This window comes from Panicum hallii, chromosome 6 (assembly GCF_002211085.1).
Source record: "Panicum hallii strain FIL2 chromosome 6, PHallii_v3.1, whole genome shotgun sequence".
In the NCBI taxonomy this organism is placed as follows: domain Eukaryota; kingdom Viridiplantae; phylum Streptophyta; class Magnoliopsida; order Poales; family Poaceae; genus Panicum; species Panicum hallii.
This window is the reverse complement of record NC_038047.1, coordinates 39431125-39450916: the sequence shown is the minus strand read 5'-3', so window position 1 is coordinate 39450916 and position 19792 is coordinate 39431125. Positions and strand designations below refer to the sequence as shown.

Sequence of the window (19792 nt, the reverse complement as noted above, 5' to 3'; positions counted from 1 at the left end):
TTCCCATTGTATACATGTAACTTGTTGAGTACTATACAGTAGTTATTGCTAATGCTCTTGGGTACACTAGTAAAAAGTAATTTTTAATTTTTAACATTAGTTCCGGCTGCTGTTAGACCCCGAACTAATGAAGATTTTAGTCCCGAATTTAAGTCCCAGATCTAAGTGCTAGGGAATGGAAGGGCATCCAGAGGAACCTTCGGTCCCGATTGGTGGTTCAAATTTGGGGCTAGAGGTCCCTCATTAGTTTCGGTTGGTGGTTCCAATCGGGACTAATGGTCTAGTACCGGTTAGAGCCACCAACCAGAACTAAAATAAGGTTACTAGTCCTGGATTGAAAGGAGCACCAAGACTAAAAGCTGAGATGCATTTTTTTTCTTTTCCCGTGCATCCCTTGCAATACTTTAGCTCTCTATCATCTCGATGTCTCTAGTCCTCTTCTTTCTCCCTTATCCTCTTCCCTCTCTTCTCCTTCTTCCTCTCTTTTCTTCCTCTTGCGGCTGATGACTTCTTTTCACCTACTTGTGCAGCAGGAAAGTCGGAGAATGGAGGGAGTGGTGCCGGAGGGAGGGGCGTGACCAGGGGCAGCGCAGCCGGCCAATGCTGCAGCGCGGCGGCCGGCGCGGGCGAGTCCCTGCGCACAAGGCCGGGAGCGGTGGCGGCCCCGGTGAGCCTGGAGAAGACGAAGTCGTTTGAGATTGATTCACTCACGATAGACACTCCTCTTCATTTTCTTTTTTCCCCTTACTTTCCCTATGAATGATTCTAGGATTAAAATATGGATATACAGGATTTGAGATCGATTATATGGATGATTTGTTTGTCGATTGCAACTATGATTGGTTTTGTGAATGATTTTGTGATTGAGAAAGGAATTGGAAAAGTCGGCCCTACAGGAGCCGGCCGTCGTGGGCGAGCGGCGGGTGGGGTGGGGCCTACGGGATGTGTTTTTTTATTTTAAAAAATCACACTAGTCCTAGATCGAGAGCTGTCAGAGCAAATGGCCAAACACATTAGTTTCGGATACTCTATCCTGGTTGGTAATCCGGGACTAAAGTCGGTTCTCAACCGGGGCTAAAGACCTTTTCTGTACTAGTGGTATTTATTTGTAAAATTATTGAATTATGAATAGGGACGGAGACATTGCATTTTAAACAATTTAATTTTGGATGAAAATGATGTAATCAAGATTTCCATGTCCTTTAGAAAGTGTAGATCGGACAACAAGAAGAAGAGCAATCATCTTTAAACAGTTATAAGTGTGTTATAGGTGCGGAAGCTTCTCTTTTGCTTATTTGAACTTAATATATTCGAACCATTCGTAATTAATTTATGCAACTTTCACACTTGTTGGTTGAATTTAGAACTTGGTTTCTTATTTCTATCCATGTGAACTGAATTATACGAAAAATAAGTATTACTAACAAAACTATATATATATATATATTATTGAATTGTACATGAAAAATTGTTTCGGCATAAGCAACGATAAAATCCTAGGTACGCCACTGGTGGTTATAAACACATTATCCTCTCCCTCTGGTTAGAAATACTTGACGTCAGTTTGTGATAAAATCTAGTTAAACTTCTTTTTTATCTAAAACTAGTTAAACTTCTTATCTTTGAAATACATGAAAATCAATATGTTGAGATTTGTAAGTTGTATTCTCTTGTGCGCAAAAAAGGTTGGGGGGGGGGGGGGTTTCAACCCCCGCATTGTTCGAAAAGGCATATATTTCTCTATAAAATGCACCCATACTTTCATAAATTTACCATTATCTGTAAACATATGTAAAGACAGTGGCTAAAAAGATACACATGCATATCAAATTCAGAACATCGAGTACTTTTATTTTAGTACACCAAAGGAAATCGAAATTACAAAGCACGACTTTGCATGCTTAAGTCTTCGGGTATGTAAGTTTGCAATGACAGACTTTACACAAGTTGCCGACTTCACTGCCGACGACTTTACATAAGTGGTCGTTCAAACGAAAGTAGAAACTTGCTAGCAAGCACTCTTTATGATTAAAGATAAATATCTTGTGAAATATGTCAAAAGAAATGCATGAAGATGCTTCCAATCTAAATATTGTGTAAGTTATAACTACTCAAATTTTATAAGTTTGATAGGAACTTGTATTTTTGGATTGGATGGAGTACTTATTAATTACTCTCTGACGACAGCTGAGCTAAAACCCAGTCAGCACTCAGCACCTACTGACTCGACTTCAGAAGACAACCACTCCGTCGACTCCGATTGTTGCAGTGAAGCATTAGGAACAAGGGTCAATCTCGTAATCCCCTATAATCCTATATATACAAGTGACTTTCACATGTTGTTGCATTGACAAGCCAACAACTAACCCAAGCCTCCTCTTCCTCCTGCTCCGATGGAGCTACCACCATTTTTGGTGACGTTTCTTGCAATGGCGATCGCCGCGGTCCTCCTGCGCAAACTCAAATCCACGTCTCGCCGGGTTTACAACCTTCCGCCAGGTCCGAGGCCGTGGCCGGTCATCGGCAACTTCAACCTCATCGGCGCGCTCCCGCACCGCTCCATCCACGAGCTCTCCAAGAAGTACGGCCCGCTCATGCACCTCCGCTTCGGCTCCTTCTCCGTCGTCGTCGGCTCGTCCGTGGATATGGCCAAGTTCTTCCTCAAGACCCACGATGTGCTCTTCCTGGACCGCCCCAGGACGGCCTCCGGCAAGCACACCACCTACAACTACGCCGACATCACGTGGTCCCCCTACGGCGCCTACTGGCGCCAGGCGCGCCGGATTTGCCTCACAGAGGTGTTCAGCGCGCGCCGCCTCGCGTCGTTCGAACACATCCGCGCCGACGAGGTGCGCGCGCTCGTGCGCGGCCTCTTCGCGGCGTCCGCGTCCGGCGCCGCCGTGCACCTCAACAGGGACCACCTGTCGACGCTCAGCATGAACGTGATCACGCGGATGGTGCTAGGCAAGCGGTTCTTCGGCGAGGGCGCGGACGCCGCGGAGGGCCCCGTGTCGTCGCTGGCGGAGTTCAAGTGGATGCTGGACGAGCTGCTCCTGCTCAACGGCGTGCTCAACGTCGGCGACTGGATCCCGTGGCTGGACTGGCTGGACCTGCAGGGGTACGTGCGGCGGATGAAGAAGCTCGGCAGGATGTTCGACGCGTTCATGGAGCACGTCCTCGACGAGCACAGCGAGCGGCGGCGGCGCGAGGGCGAGGGCTTCGTGGCGCGGGACATGGTGGACGTGCTGATGCAGCTCGCCGACGACCCCGCCCTCGAGGTCAAGCTCGGCCGCGTCGGCGTGAAGGCGTTCACCCAGGACCTCATAGCCGGCGGCACGGAGAGCTCCTCCGTGACGGTGGAGTGGGCCATCTCCGAGCTCCTGCGGAAGCCCGCCATCTTCGCGGCGGCCACCGAGGAGCTCGACCGCGTCGTCGGCCGCGGCCGCTGGGTGGCAGAGCATGACCTGCCGCGCCTCCCCTACCTGGAGGCCGTCGTCAAGGAGACCATGCGCGTGCACCCCATCGTGCCGCTCCTCATCCCGCGCGTGGCCCGCGAGGACGCGGCCGTCGGCGGCTACGACATCCCCCGGGGCACGCGCGTGCTCGTGAACATGTGGACCATCGGCCGGGACCCCGCGCTGTGGGACGCGCCGGAGGAGTTCGCGCCGGAGAGGTTCGTCGGGAGCAAGGTGGACGTGAAGGGGCAGGACTTCGAGCTGCTGCCTTTCGGGTCCGGCCGGCGGATGTGCCCCGGGTACAACCTGGGGCTCAAGGTGATCCAGCTGACCTTGGCCAACCTGCTCCATGGATTTTCCTGGAGGCTGCCGGATGGGATGGCCAGGGAAGAGCTGAGCATGGACGAGGTGTTTGGGTTGTCGACCACGCGCAAGGTCCCGCTCGAGGTAGTTGTCGAGCCGAAGCTCCCAGTTGAGCTTTACGTCTGAATGTCTGATCGATAGGCAAGATGAAGATGCAACCTGCTACGAAACTGGTATTGCCAAGTGTCAACCCTGGTCCTCCCGTTGTCGTATAATACTGCCACCTGGATGGCTGGGAGGCGAAGGAGAAGTCTACATACTACAAACTGCATTTCATGGTCCTGAGGACCATGAAACATTTGTAGTAGCTTGTCAGTTTGATCTTAGCTTCTAGTTTCTCAGAATAATGTACCACAGCACTTCAATGCATGGAGGCGATGAAGTAAGAAAATTTGAGAAAGTATATGTATGTTTGTTATTTGTATGCCGTCATCTGATGGTTGTGATGGCTGTTTGAAAATTTATCTTTGTGGACGTGTTGATTAGTAGTACTAGTGGAGATCAACACCGGCCCCTGGGTAGTAAAATCGTATCTGAAACTTCCTTTCTACGAGTGCCCTGTAAACCAGTGCATCGGGGTTGCTTACTGGAAGCAGGAGATCACTGTCATACAAATGCTTATTCTTTGCCTATACGTCCCTTTAGCCTGTATACTCGCCGTGCAAACGCTACACAGTGGCTAGCCGTGTCCGTTTAATCAGCCGGTTAGCCCGTTTAGTTACCGTTTAGATAACTGTTTAGTCCGAATAAGAAGCTATTAGGCGACCAACTGTTTAGTGTTTACAGTTTAGCCTAACACTACAAATGCTACACACAAGCTCGTGCACAATGATACAAAAGTCTTGCATTATTACAGATATGATCGTCCCCAACACCTCGTCACCACTAGTTAAATTCAAACCGACGGTGATAGACTTTCACCGCCGGTTCGTGAACCCGGTAGTGATGACTGATCCCATCGACGCCGACTTAAATCTGGCACCCCCTAAAACCGGTGGTTTCAGTGATGTCAATTTCACCGACCTATCCTCATTTTAGAGTCCCACGCTAACGCTTATAGTTGTTCTCGTGTAAAGCCCCACTATATATTTAGCTTTGAACCTTTACATGCTACCTCGGGCTCACATGTCAAAGGATGAAGTGGTATGGAGAAACGGCGAGGCTGTCATGGCGACCCAAGGTATGCAACGGTTCAAAGCAAAAACAAAAATCTTTTCAGAAAAAAAGCAAAAACAAAAAAAGGTGGGTTTGTAATTTTGTATGACAATAACCCTGAGTTCGAGTGTTGGTGGGTCTGTAAAATAGGCACAATAGTTAATGGATCTGTCACAATTAGACCCAAATCTGTCGTCGGCAGTGTTTGGAAAAAAAAGAGTCACCGGTAGGTCTGCGAAAAAATTTACTCTCTTTCTTACGGTCTTTCTCACAGGAAGAAGTCAATATAAGCCAGTGAAGCTTATAAAAAAAAGGCCCGTGAAGCACTTTCATGGGCCGTCGCGCAATGTTGATGGGCCTTGGGGCGCTGGTACATCATATAGTACTTGCAACTTGCCAGCGCACATGCACGGTGTCTTAAGAGCAGCCGCAGTGTAGTGGAAAAGCGACGCTACTATCAAAAAAAGAAAAGCGATGGTCCGTCTTTCTCTGTCTTAACTTCGGGCATCGATGGGCAAGGATTTTGCCACTGCAGCTAGCGGAGGCTTCATTGCAAAAGGCAAGCATCGGGTACTGTACATACCTCGATGCCCAGTCTGCTCAGCTAATGAACTATCTGAGGCTTTGCCCCGTGGGGCCCGTATCCCGCATCGTAGTATTTTAGTTGATGCAGACTTTAGTTCATTTATGTAGTAGTTGTTGTATATAAGTAAATATGTAAATAATTAAGCAACGTAGTTAAAATAAATCCATCATTTTGTTATTTTCGCATAGGTGTCATGGTCTGCCCACTGTTGCATTTGGTATATATTTTGAGTATTCTATTACCGTGACGCTATTATTTAAGTAGTATATTATTTTGGGTATCGAAATGGAGGTGTGACATTTGTTGCTGCATTTATTATGAGGAAAGAAGGGGTAAAATAATTTATTAGGGAGGGTGGAGCACAATTAGTCGGATACTTAATGTATTTGCGAAATCATGATGCAGTTGATAGACGTGGTGTTTTCTAAAAAAATAGTGGTTATATTAAAATATGACGCGTTATTGTGGAGGTCGCATGAGAAGCTACAGAAAAACGGTAGTACAATATTATATTTTTAGCAAAATAAGATGTTATGTTAAACGAATTAGAAAAATATTTTAAATTTATAATTTTGTTAGCAAAACTTTATTTTCTAAAATTTTGAGCAATTTTTGTATTTAATTTTTTAAAATTCTTTTTGTAAAAATAATTTAAATTAAAATTTTACTATATAGTAAAGATGTAGATTTTGAAATTCTAAGAAACTTTTCTATTGATTATTTTTTTTAGTTTGAAGATGCTTCGGTGTCCAAATTTTAGATACAACGGATCGTATGTAAGTATTTGTGCAAACGAATTGCGAAAGCATTTTGAATTTTAAATTTTACTCTATAATAAAGTTGTAGTTTTTGAATTTGAGATCAAGTTTTATACTGAATAACTTTTGATTCCAACATATTTTGGTGTTCAAATTGTAAGTATAATGTTGCTCGTGTGGAAATAACGAATGTAACGTGTTGTAGTTTGATTTAATTGAAATGCGAGGATTTTTGTAAAAACTTTGCTGAGAGAGGATCAGGATGGCGGGTTGATTCAACAAAAACTTAAGGTTTGATTTGTAAATTTTCCTAATCCTGGAAGGTTGGACTATGGGTTGATTTCGGAAAAAGTTGAGGGTATTTTCGAAAAATTACCTGTGATAGAAGGTCGGACTACGGGTTGATTTTTGTAAAGGTAGAGGGTGTTTTTGCAAATTGACTGGTAAGATCCGCGAACGGTGCCTGGGTCTCTTTTGGTGCAGCTTTCGTATAGAGAGAAGATTTTTGAGCCGTGGGGTAAAGCTTTTGCCTGTAGGCCGGAGTGCACTATTATTTTTTTAGAGGAAAGAAAATCCGGTCCCACAATCGTTTTGGGCATCGATATGCTGCACGTTGCAGTAGAAAACTGAGATCGATCAAGCATCGTCTGGACCTGGTGGTTGAAACGACGTTTCAAGCCTCGCTTCACTGGTTAGGGTCTGTTTAGTTCGAAAAAAACTTTTTGCAAAGAAATCTTGCTAATTTGAAGTACTAAATGAAGTTTATTTACAAAACTTTTTACACAGATGGATTTTAAATCGCGAGACGGATCTAATGATGCTAATTAATCCATGATTAAGCAATAATTAGTGGATGGTTACTGTAGCATCACTGTTGCAAAACATGGATTAAGTAGGCTCATTAGATTCGTCTCGCGATTTACAGCCCATCCATGCAAAAAGTTTTATAAATAGATTTCATTTAGTACTTCAAATTAGCAAGATTCTTTCGAAAATTTTGCATTTACGGGTTTTTTGCGTTTACAGCTGCGAACTAAACGGACCCTTATTCCATAGCAATAGCAACACACGTGCACTGTGCACAAACAACCACCATGTCGACTCGACACCTACGACCTGGAAACCAAACCGTAGGGATCACCAGGCGTAGAGTTCGGAAGGGAGCCTGGGGTGGACGACGACCTCGAGCGGGGACCTGCGCGTGGTCGACAGCCCGAACACTTCGCCCATGCTCAGATCCTCCTTGGCCATCCCCTCCGGAAGGCTCCACGAGAACCCGTGGAGCAGGTTCGCCAAGCTCAGCTGTATCTCTTTCAGCCCCGGCCCGTAACCGGGGCACATGCGGCGGCCGGACCCGAACGGCAGCAGCTTGAAGTCCTGCCCCTTCACGTCCATCTTGCGCCCCAGGAACCTCTCCGGCGCGTCCCACAGCGCCGGGTCCCTGCCGATGGCCCACACGTTGACGAGCAGGCGCGTGCCCTTGGGGACGTCGTAGCCGCCGACGGCGGCGTCCTCGCGGGCGACGCGCGGGATCAGGAGCGGCGCTATCGGGTGCAAGCGCATGGTCTCCTTGACGATGGCGTCGAGGTAGGGCAGCTGCGGCATGTCCTTCTCCGTGGCCCAGCGGCCGTGTCCGACGACGCGGTCGAGCTCCTCGGTGGCCTTGGCGAAGACGGCCGGCTTCCTCAGGAGCTCCGAGATGGCCCATTCCACGGTGACGGACGAGCTCTCCGTGCCCCCGACTATGATGTCCTGGGTGAACGCCTTCACGCCGACGCGGCCGATCTTGACCTCCAGGGTGGGGTCGTCGGCGAGCTGCATCAGCACGTCCACCATGTCCCGCGCCACGAAGCCCTCGCCCTCGCGCTGCCGCCGCTCGCTGTGCTCGTCGAGGACGTGCTCCATGAACGCGTCGAACATCTTGCCCAGCTTCTTCATCCGCCGCACGTACCCCTGCAGGTCCAGCCAGTCTAGCCACGGGATCCAGTCGCCGATGTTGAGCACGCCGTTGAGCAGCATCAGCTCATCCATCATCCACTTGATCTCGGCCAGGGACGACACGGGGCCCTCCACCGCGTCCGCGCCCCCGCCACCCCACCATAGCCGCCCAGCGCCCCCCTCGGCACCTCCTCCTAGGGGCGGCCTGACGCCCTGTGCGCCGCCGCCCCCCACCCCCGCCGGTCCCCGTCGCCACCCCCATCGGCTCTTCCGCCGTCTCTGTCACACCTCTGGTGTTTAGAAAAACCATTAGACGCAAATCATCCACAAAGCATGTCATTAGCATATGCATTTTGGCATTTATTCATTAATAAATAGGCACAAAAGTGGTAAATATGAATTTTATGCTCAATATTGCTTAGTATGTCAAATTCATCAATTGTGACTCATAAACATGGTTGATCTATGCAACAATTTAAAACTTCGGTATAGACATCACTAATATGAAAACTAGTAGTGTTGGAACTTCCAAAAGTACCTATTTTGAGAAGCTAATTAAAATATATTTTGCTAAACATTTGGAATTCGGTCAACAACAAATTGATAGTCCAATATATGTAATTTAATATGAATATGATCTTATCATGTGAAAACTTGATTATATAGTTTAAAATATCAGTCAAATACTGGTCAAACCCTGTTTCAGTCACCTCTGAAATTTGGTTAAGTCTGTTATCTGACAGCTTGTCGCCATATTTTTTTCAATTTTGTTTCTCCAAATTCTTCTAGTCAACTATCCAATATTTTTACACAAATTTGTAGTCCTATATATTAAATTAATATTCACAGCAAGTTTGAATTGATTACTTCGTATTTTGGTGCTTGAAATCAATCTCAAACTTCGCTAAAATAAATAGACTGCACATGATTGAAAAATTCAGAATTAGTCAGGTTTTTGGCTGATTTTGGGGGTTTATAACTTCTGAACCGTGAACAATTAGAACTTTCACTCTTAATAAAAGTTATAGATATATGTTAGGGTTACAACTTTTATATTGACTATTTGATCCAGTTATATACAAAAATTTGAATTTTTTATGGGACAGATATGGATGTTTTAGCGTTGATAAAACCTGAACTGAATCAGCCATCTATGGCTGTTCCTGTGCTGCCGTCAGACCGTCGCCGACACGCGGCGATGTGGTCCTGCAGCGGCACCACGGCCTCGCCAAGAGCACCCCCCCACACCCACTCTTCGCTCGCCAGCTCCACAAAACCCATAGCCCAGCCAGCCATCTTCTCCCTCTCTCTCTTTTTCATTCTTTCTTCTGGTTCCTATCGAAGAACACCATGGCTGCCAGTACTGCTCCAGCCAAATCCATGAGCCCCCAGCATAGAAACCAAATCGCCACCATCCACACCTCCACAGCCTTCCTACTTCCTTCTCCCCACTTGTTCCCCTGAGAAGCGACCTCCATGACCACGGATTGAAGATCCCGACCATCAGACCGCCATTGCCGAACACCTCCACCCCTCACCGTCGAAGTCCCACCTCCGGCCATCGTTCTCGTCGTCCAACCACAAAAATAGATTGCTCGTGACCAACTGATGCTCATGCTTTCCTTATTTCGTGACGTTCGCCGTCGGTTTCGCCGGAACGCAGCCATGCCGCTCGTCCACGCAGCCGTGGGCCCCGCTGCTCATCGCCGGCCATCGCCGGCCAGTATTTTGGCCTTCACGGACGGTGTTGCAGGTGTCCCAGGCTGCAGCAAAGCTTCTGGTGCCGAACATCGCCGCTGGTTGGCCTTGCCGTCGCCGGGAACGGCCTGTCAAGGTCCGGCCATGGCTGGCCATGGCTGACCTTAACTGGTCCAGGTCTGGTTGACTGCGGGCCCGGGTTGTCATTGAATAAAGGGGTTCCCGGGTAGAGTTAGGGCTGGTAGAAAAAGTTTGGTTAGGGTTTATCTCGGTTTATAAATTTTCTGGTACATTGTTTAATAGGCTGAAAATATTGAAAATGCATAGAAAATCGTAGAATACTGATAAAAATGTGAAATCAGTTGTGTTGGCTCTGTTGAGAACATGTCTACACAGGAAAAATGCTAGATCTAGTTAAGTGTTTATTTTTCCTTTGCTAAAAATTAGAACATGAAAAACATAGTTTATTTTGTTGTAATGTTTCTATGCATTCAGAACTACTGTAAAATTTAAAGTAGACTAATTTGATGATGTATTATCTTCAGTAAATTTTTAATATCCAGAAGATATTATTTAATATGTTAATTGATTTATTTATGTGCTAGTGTATTTCTGAGTTAATAAACAGTTTATGCTTGAGAAAAATATTGGTAAATACAACTAGAATACTTTATCAGTAGCTATATCATGGTATATTTTGTTCCTCACCAGAATGTATTCTTAACTTATTTTATTGAATTTATTTAGTTTCTAGCTTAGTCACACAATTTGTAATATCATTTATACATATGCTTTTATTATTTATTTTACTGAGATTGTACATAATGTGTATTTTTATTCACTTATTTATCTCCATTAATAAGATAAGATTGTATATCTTAATATTTTTTGTGTCTTATTTACATGCTCATTTTGCATTTTATGTAGATCCGGTAGCTTCCGACGTCGTGTACGAGCTGGTTGCCGAGCCTCATGACCAGCAGGCACCATATGAAGAGCAGCAGATCTTAGAACATCCAGAAGACCCAAACTAAGGTCCGGAAGAGCCACGGGCTGAGCAGCAAGAAGGCAAGCCCCGGAGCATAATCACTAATTTAAAATTATGCAATATTCTTAATTAACTATTTATGCATTAAGTTTCTAGGAGTTGAATAAAACCATAGATGTATGTTCCCTAGATTCCTTTGGACTATACTAGTATGTGTAGGTCGCTAGTCTTGCTATGCTTAATTAAGATTGGTAGAAGTCGAGTAATTGTCTGTGACTCGAAAGCTATAGGATCTCTCATTATGGGTAACTTATTTACGCAATTGTTTCACATGGAAAGATTGGGACCGGGCGGGGATGAGAATGGTCTATGTGATATTGGTAGGGATATGTAGCCCCGTCCGTGTCAGTTAAGGTCCGTTCGTTGTTGGCCCTTTTTGATCAAGTTTGATCAGTACTAATCATATGCCAGCAGTAGGAGGTAGTCGAACCCGGTAAGCGTAATACCTCGGTCACTCTGGTGTTTGAGATGATACCTTCTTCTCCGGTCGAGTGCTAGTCAGTAACTCATGGCTGACCCGTCGTAGGTATCGGTGGGGACTAGCTACTTGTGGGTCGAGGGATGGTTCAACCATTTTGTAGTCGATGGCGGCGGCTTGGTGCAGGAGGAAGAGTTTAATGGGGGTTGTCAAGCTCACTTGGTGTCGCTCGCAGTTGTGGTGGCGACCGAGGGTTGCCGCATGCTTGTCGGGTTGGCTGCTTGCAGCGGACCATAACGGCTGTGCGGCTTAGCAGCTGTTAGTGCGGTGTGAGACTGCGTTGAAACACGGCGCTTGTGGCAATGAAAATGTGGAATGACCAAGCTTGCAGCCAAATGCGGCAGGTGGCTCAGCTTTGCTGGAGCTACTCTGGTGCGGTACATCGTGGGAAGAAGGTGCAAGCGACATCCTTGGCTCCCTGCTATGGTAGCGGCAGCCATGCGCGCGGGTTTCTCAATGAGACGAAGTTGACCTGCGGTGGCGGCTGGGCGGTTTGATGGGGACCTTGGAAGCGGGACGGCATTGCTCACTTTTCTGATGGTGACAAAAGGAATAGGTCCATGACATGGAGTGCTGAGACGGACGTGGCAAGGCCCCCGCTTGCGGTGTTTCTTTGAGGCGAAGAGAGCGAGGTGGAGTCCAACGACGGATATGGTGAGGCCCCCGCGCGTTGTGTTGAGAGGTCCGGATCTGGTATTATCACTCTATTGGTGGTGTGTGGTGTTGCAGCAACACTGCGGCTAGGTCCCGTATGGCGGTGGCCTTCTCGGTGTGCTGTTATCTATTTCTCTTGGTTCTCTAACGACGCGGAGCCACGCGTGGAGGCAAGGATGACTGCATGAGTGTGAGGCTGTTGGGAAGTGCTCCGGGTTTTGCTTGGCGCCACTGCAAGCCGTGTGTTGCAGCGCATTTCTGCTGCTGTTTGAGTGGTGCGTTGCGGCCGCGTTGATGTTCCAATCCAACCAGCCGATTTTGAGTTGAGTTGAGGGCTTACCCGCGTTGATGTTCCAATCCAACCGGGCGAGTCTTATTTTTTCTTTGTTTTCTTTCCCTGCCTATGGCCTCCTACGGCTGTAGTCTTGTATTTTTTTTCCTACTATATTAATAGAAACTCGAACTATCTTGCGCGGTTCGTTCAAAAAAATATAAAAATTACACACAAACATTTATATACACAAAGTTTGATCAAATCGCGAAGATAAAAATTGTAGAAAAAGAAAAATTATATAAAAGCTCAGAAACAAAAAATCATAAAAAAGGGGGGAAATTTTGAAACAAACTTTTGGTGAAATTTCAAAGAAAATATGGAACAAAATTTCAGGAGAAAAATTTTGGAAAAGAAAAATAATAACAAATTTGGGATAAAAATCAGAAGTAAAAATTTTGGAAGCAAAACTTAATATCAAATTTGGAAGAAAAATTTTAAGAACAACTTAGTCGCTCGCTGGAACTAGGCATTGGAAAAAAATGAAAAACAAAAGAAAATTACACTAGAGGAGGGAGGCTCCCGTTGTAGAATAAATAACTCTTAGGGGAGTCAGATTGATTTGAAACTTACGGTCAACTATAGATTCAACATCAGTGATCTGTGCCTCTGCTTCGGTTTCGGCTCACGCCCGTGCCAAAACCTAGACCTCAATCGTATTTGAGCCTACTCATTATCATACCTGGGCTAAAATCTAAGATCTCAGAGCAACTCCAACCAGACTCTCAAATTTAAGCCCCTACTTCACCATACGAGGACCTCCCATTCACATTCCAACCTCCTCCTTCTCCATGCACTCCAACCAATCTCTCGTATGCCTCCCTAGTTCCCACACCCACCTCTATTTTATCTTGTAACTAATAAGATAGTCATTTTATATGCAAATGGTCATATTTGCGACAAGTTGTTCATACATAGTCATACAAATTGTGTGCATGATTTTAAAGAATACATAAAAAACTGATAAGAAAACATAAAAGTAAATGATCGATGAATTGTATATAAAAAAACAGCAGCTAGCGGCAAGCCATCCAACTGAGTCACTCTCTCTCGTCCCGTCTCCTAGTATTTATCTCCCTCCTTCCTATCTCTCTCTCGCACACACTCCGGCAAGCAACCACTGACGCCAAGCCAGCAAGCTAGCTTGGGCCGGAGAGGCCGGGGCAGAGCCCCTGCAGGCGCAAGCAGCTGCTGGGCGGGAGGCCCTTGCAGGATGAAGCGCTTGGCCGCCTGGGAGCACCGGCGCGGGGCAGAGCGCCCCCGATGCTACAGCACAAACTGGCGGCGGACGGCAGCTCTGGGCTGCAGCAAGCCACGGGTGAGCGGCGGCGCGGATCTAGCTGTTTCGATCTCTTTTCTCCCTCTCCCTGCTCGATTCTACGGCCGGTGATGGGGGCATTCTTGCTGTTGCTGCTGGGCTCTGTGGGAGGTAGTCGGCAGCGCGGTGGCTGCCTCGATTGGGGGTTTCCGAGCCGTGGCGCGAGTTACGGCAGTTGGTGGCGCGGCTGGATGAGAGCTCGAGTAGGAGCTCCTACATCTAGGAGTTCGGGTGGATGGATGAGAGTTTAGATGAGAGTTGGGGTTTGGATGAGGGATCAGTTGAAGATGATTTTTTACGTTTCGACTCTCAAAAATAGGATAGGGGTTTGAATAAGAGGCTGGTTGGAGTTGCCCTCACCACCGGCACCACCATGCTCACGACCAACCACCAGAGCGACACAAGAACGACGCAACAAAATGCGAGGAAAGGAGTGCACGGCCCACTGGCATCCAGTCTTTCCTGCAGAAGTTCTGCACAATTCAGGGCCAGAGAAGGTTGAATTTGATCCCGTAAAACCCTCAGGATCCTACAATGCTCCCAGTATGCTGATAAACAATTACCCCTCCACGACAGCATTTCACGGACCAGACTTGATTTCAGAGTTGTGAAAAAAGCACCTCCAGTTTCTACATCAAGATCGGCAGTTATTCTGTTTCAGTGCACAAAATGTTACAAGCTGCACCAGCACCTGGGTACAGTTTACGGTCTACAATATGGTAAAAGCACAAGCCTAAAAATGGGAATCCGGTACAGAGAAGCTGAGAACTCATCCAGCATCAATGGAGGTCGCCAAGGAGTCATTCGGTGGAAGGGATGAGGAACTTGAGGAAAGGTTCAGCCTTGGGAGCGATGGACCTCACGTCCTCAAATGTGGCCATCTCAAAGTCTTCGTACTGGAAGCCAGGGGCACAGGTGCAGCCAACCAGGGAGTAGTGCTGCTCTGGATCCCTCTTTCGAGACTTCACAAGAACGCTGCCATCTGAAGCAAACGACTCAACATCCAGCGTGGGGAAGGAACCAAACCACACGTTCGGTGGTACGGTGTACTGGGGGCGCTGGCCGGCTTCGAGGTGTGGGCCAATGACAGTGAGATCAATGTGGCCATCATCGTGTAGCTCAAAGACCTAAAACAAACACGGAGTAGCCATATTAGATAGCGCAGGTCAATTAGTTGCCTAAGTGCTCTGGTCATGGAATAGCAAGATGAGACAGTTCAATGATGTCAAGCAAATAGATGGTGCTAACCGTGAGAGGCTCTCCCTTGTAGAAATGCCAGGTTTCAGCACAGGGAATGCGATGGAGACGTGAAACACTCCCTGCAGGAAGCAAGAAGTAGATTGCAGTGCTCACAGCACGGTCGACCTTATCTGCAGTATATGTTAGGAGATATTAGACACATATAAACCTATAGCAGCTCGATTTCACATTCACATGCCATCCACATATAAACCTATATAGGTGCTTGATTCCATATCCAGTTCATTGATCACTTGGTGATTTAGTGTCTGACACCACACTCATAACAGTCGAACGGAACGGATGCCAGTAGACGAGTGGTATGCTGAGACATTATTCAGTCCCTCTAGCAAGAGAACATCCACCCGCCCACCCTTACCTAACAGTTAGTTACTGACAGAATAAAAAGGATGAGAAGCTACTAAGAGAAGTTTTCACAGCTACATACTTGCATTCATACATGGATACACACTAAAGATGAATTATGAAACCAGCAGGCAAGTTTCCTTATCCTCAGCGGATCATACAAGAGTGTCACTGTATGCATAAGACCTTAAGCAAAACACTACAGGGAAATGACCTGAAATGAATGGCATTCCTAACAATTAGGGCCTGACCCACCCTTTCCTAACCAGCCTTTCAGGGTTCTGATCGGAAACAGGGCAGTTGAACAACTGGCAATTCTGACCAGACTTGGCAAACCTAATTTGTCTGATACAAATACCAGATGTTACTGCTTGTTCAGTTGCAGCTGTCGTAGGTCCTAGAAGAAAAGGAGAAAGCATAATGCTACAATCCTGAAACAGGAAAGAACATCGGCGCTACCTTGTCGCAGAGTACATAACTTCAAGCCATATGTATGAAATAAAAGAGCACCATCCCTGCTTAGCTGAACAAAGATAGGAGCCACAACCAAGCAAATTTATCATTACATTCCCTAGCACTCCCGATTTGCCCACTTCATGGACCATGATGCATACAGCCGTCGCACTGAGAGGTAGCACGCACCGCCAGACTTATCTGGCTTGAATTCCTAGCTCGCAGAGAGCACACCTACCAAACCTCACAAATTAGTCAAACAGCAGCGAATCAAAATCAAACACTACCCCCATCGATATCTAGCTAAGGCCTGCGCATGCCCGAGCCTAAGACGCAATCAATCAACTCCGTCTAATTCCGGGTCCGATCGCACACTGTCCCGCGCAGGAATCAGTCCCCGCTCAGCAAGAAAGTCTAAAACTGTAAACCGAACACTAATCCTGCGCGGTAATCAAACGCTACGGAGGAATCGCGCATCGGCGCATGTACGTACACTGGGGCGGGAGCTGGGCGGTGGAGAGCGTGACGGAGCCGTCGCGGAAGGTCTCGGCGTAGAAGCCGCCCTCCGGGTGCGGCTTCAGATCCAGCAGCGCCGCCACCTCCGTCGCCGTCATCTCCTCCGAGGCCATCCCCTCTCCTCCCCGCGCCCGCCCGCGAGCTCCCTCGTCGCCGTCCCCCAGCCTAGATCCGGCCGGACACCGGCGCCGCCCGCGCCCTGCTCGCCGCGGTGCTCTCGGATTTTTTTCCGCGGAGGATTTGGCTGGCCGGCCGGTTCGTTGAATTCCAATTCCTCCGCCTTAGGCTATCTCCAGCGATATCCCCTAAATCTCATCCTCTATATCCATCCTCCATATCAACTTCATCCTCTATACCAAATTTAACTCCAACAACATCCCCTATTTCCATCCTCTATACCCCACAATCTCAATTTTCTAATCTTTTCTTCCAACTGCCGTTTCCCCAGCTGCTCCCGCCGCCCCTGCTCCCCGCCGCGCGCCCGCGCCCCAGCTCCCCCCCGCGCCCCCGCGCCCCTGCTCCCGCCGCCCGCCGCCCCTGCTCCCTCCGCCCGCCGCCCCTGCTCCCGCCGCCCCGCCGCCCTCCGCCCCGCCCCGCCGCCCCGCCGCGCCCCCGCGCCCCGCCCCGCCCTCCGGCTCCGCCCCGCCCCGCCGCGCCCCGCCCCGCCCTCCGGCTCCGCCCCGCCCCGCCCCGCTCCGCCCCGCCGCGCCCTCCGGCTCCGCCCCGCCCCGCCGCGCCCCGGCTCCGCCCCGCCCCGCCCCGCTCCGCCCCGCCCCGCTCCGCCCCGCTCCGCCGCGCCCCGCCCCGCCGCGCCCCGCGCCCCGCCCCGCCCTCCGGCTCCGCCCCGCCCCGCCCCGCTCCGCCCCTGCCCTCCGGCTCCGCCCCGCCCCGCCCCGCTCCGCCCCGCCGCGCCGCGCCCCGGCTCCGCCCCGCCCCGCCCCGCCCCGCCCCGCTCCGCCGCCCCGCTCCGCCGCGCCCCGCCCCGCCGCGCCGCCCCGCCGCGCCGCTCCGCCCCTGCTCCCGCCGCCCTCCGCGCCCGCCGCCCCCGCCCCTGCTCCCTCCGCCCTCCTCGCCCCTGCTCCCGCCGCCCTCCGCCCCGCCGCGCCCCCGCGCCCCTGCTCCCGCCGCCCTCGGCGCCCGTCCGCCGCCCTCCGCCCGCCCGCCGCCGTCCACGCCCGCCCGCCTGCCCGCCGCCGTCCGCGCCCGTCCGCCGCCCCCGCGCCCCTTCGCCCCGCCGCTCGCCGCCCCTCCCGCGCGGAAACCGGTGAAGATGCGGGCGTCAACGACCGGATGGAGGAGGCTTCACCTGTGCGGGACGAGAGAGGTGGTGCTCCATTTTACCGGATGGGATAGGGCGTACCGATGGAGCGTTACCAGATGCTACAGTACCCGCTAAAATAGGGAACAGGCCGTTTTAGAGGTCGCCGGTGGAGATAGCCTTACGCCCCTGCGCCCCGTGTCCGTTAAACGTGACGGGCGGCGCGGGGGGGTTGGGGGTGGGGGATCGCGGAGCGGGCAGCGGAGTGGGGCGGCGGCCAAGGCCAAGGCCAACATTTTCTTCCGCCGGTCAAGTCAATCCGGTGTTGAATCCGGAAAACACACGGTGTTACTCTTCCTCGGTAATCCTAGGTAATGGCGCGCTGGAACAACAATATATGATTTCTCGGCGGGAAGTATTATTGTACAGTTATCAAGATTGAAAATTTAATAAATATATCCGTAAAAATATTATGATAATGACACTCGTTTCTTATTTTATAAAATTCTCACTCCTCTCTTCTCGTAAATAATTCTGCCACGTAGAAAATTTGCTGATATAATAGGACACTCAACACTCGTGACATTCTTATGACACTTCTATTAAGTTTGATCTAATCTAAAACCAATCTAATCTGCAGCCATACAATTTTATGTCGGGACATCTCATTGGACGACGGCTCTAATAGCTTCCGCGACCTCGATCAAACCATAGGACGGTGATTTCATGGTTTATAGCTGTAGATAGATGACCGGGGAGATTGGTCAGCCCCGGTGTTGGAGGCGGTCATAAGTCAATGTCAATAACGGAAGGTTTAGTTGGATAAATATAATATAAAATTATAACAATTATAAAAAACATAATGTAAATCATGGTGGCGGTGAGGGTGGTAGATTTTAATGAGCATGAAACTGGCGAAACTAGGTAGAGTGGCATCCAAGGCGCTAGAGCCGAGTGTGTGGCAGCGAAGGCAAAGAGCCATATAAAGATGAAATGCACTGATCGTCTGTTCCTCGTAAACGCATGATGTGACGGCAACACGTCCTCCAAAAAAAAAAATGCAACGGCACCGCGGATGTCGTACGCATGGACGCCGGGCTGCACCCGTCGCCGGCCGGAGGCGTTCGCGACCTGACGCCGCCGGTCCGAATCATCCGGCGGACACCCGGCACGAATCCGCATCCGGCCTCCCCAATCACACCTTTCGACGGAGGGCGGCCAGTGGGGCAAGCAAAGGAGCCAAGCGAGAGACCGGCCATTTTTTTTTTCTCCCGTTCACACGGGCGTCGCGGATCAGTTCGGCAGGAAACAATCATGGCGCGGACGCGGCAGCGGGCGCCACATGATTACCGGCTCCGGAAAGGCGAGCGCCACGTTCTTCCCTGATTAACACCGGTATTATTTCCTGGAATATCCCCCATTATCGGCGAATTATTCGGTGGTTAAGCTTGATTGGGATTATTCAAATGCGCGGTCGACGTTAACGAGAAGCAAAAAGGAATAGGAAAAAATGCGGTAAGCATATCAGCGGCTCACCAGCTGGAGAGTATCAGAGATTCAGGGCCGTCGATGTATTTGTCACCGTACCTGCTTGCTGAAAACGAGGCCTGAAACATCATCAGGGTAAGGGTAGCTCAATAACAGGAACTCATCCAACCGAAACATCAATGACAGCTCAATAACAGGAGCTCGTACACTTCGAAGTTGAAGCATCAGTCTCGCTGAATGTATGGCCTATGCAGTGCTACACAGCTATGTAAATGTTCATATGCAGAATGTATCTACGACAGAGGACAGAAAGAAAAAAAAAAGATTTATGTACTCATGAACCGTGTCAGACGGGAGATCAAAGTGCATTGCTTTTATGGCAGCTACATATTTTTCAGAAGATGACATGTAGTCCAACATAATTTTCTCTTCCGTTGAAAACACACAAAGTTGCCCTCTCCACAAAGAAATATCTAATTGTAGATACAATACAAACCTGTACCTGTGCCATTTGCAAGGCAAAAGGGCAAAAGAGAAGAAATGATGCAGGTGCCAAGCAATTGCAGCCCTACAGGACCGGGTAACTATATAGAGAGACATCAGTCCCTAACAATATAGCAGCTGCAACGGGAAGGGTTGGCCAGGTAGGCACTGAGATCATAGCATTGTCTCAGTTTTCAAACAATACGC

General features: G+C 49.1%; 3 protein-coding genes across 3 annotated transcripts; 1 reads left to right on the top strand and 2 right to left on the bottom strand.

Moving 5' to 3' along the window:
- Positions 1–2205: 2205 nt before the first annotated feature.
- On the top strand, positions 2206–4236 carry LOC112897217 (flavonoid 3'-monooxygenase-like). Its single transcript, XM_025965463.1, has one exon. It carries the CDS (start codon positions 2394–2396, stop codon positions 3942–3944), a length of 1551 nt encoding a protein of 516 aa, XP_025821248.1. The 5' UTR covers positions 2206–2393; the 3' UTR covers positions 3945–4236.
- A 3218-nt stretch (positions 4237–7454) lies between these two features.
- Positions 7455–8420, bottom strand: LOC112897858 (flavonoid 3'-monooxygenase-like). Its single transcript, XM_025966248.1, has one exon. It carries the CDS (start codon positions 8349–8351, stop codon positions 7455–7457), a length of 897 nt encoding a protein of 298 aa, XP_025822033.1. The 5' UTR covers positions 8352–8420.
- A 5940-nt stretch (positions 8421–14360) lies between these two features.
- LOC112898491 lies at positions 14361–16632 on the bottom strand. Its single transcript, XM_025966826.1, has 3 exons — positions 16334–16632; positions 15031–15152; positions 14361–14909 (listed from the first exon to the last, which is right to left on the bottom strand). The coding sequence occupies exons 1-3, from the start codon at positions 16467–16469 to the stop codon at positions 14583–14585; spliced, it is 585 nt and encodes a 194-aa protein (XP_025822611.1). The 5' UTR covers positions 16470–16632; the 3' UTR covers positions 14361–14582.
- Between the last annotated feature and the right edge of the window lie 3160 nt (positions 16633–19792).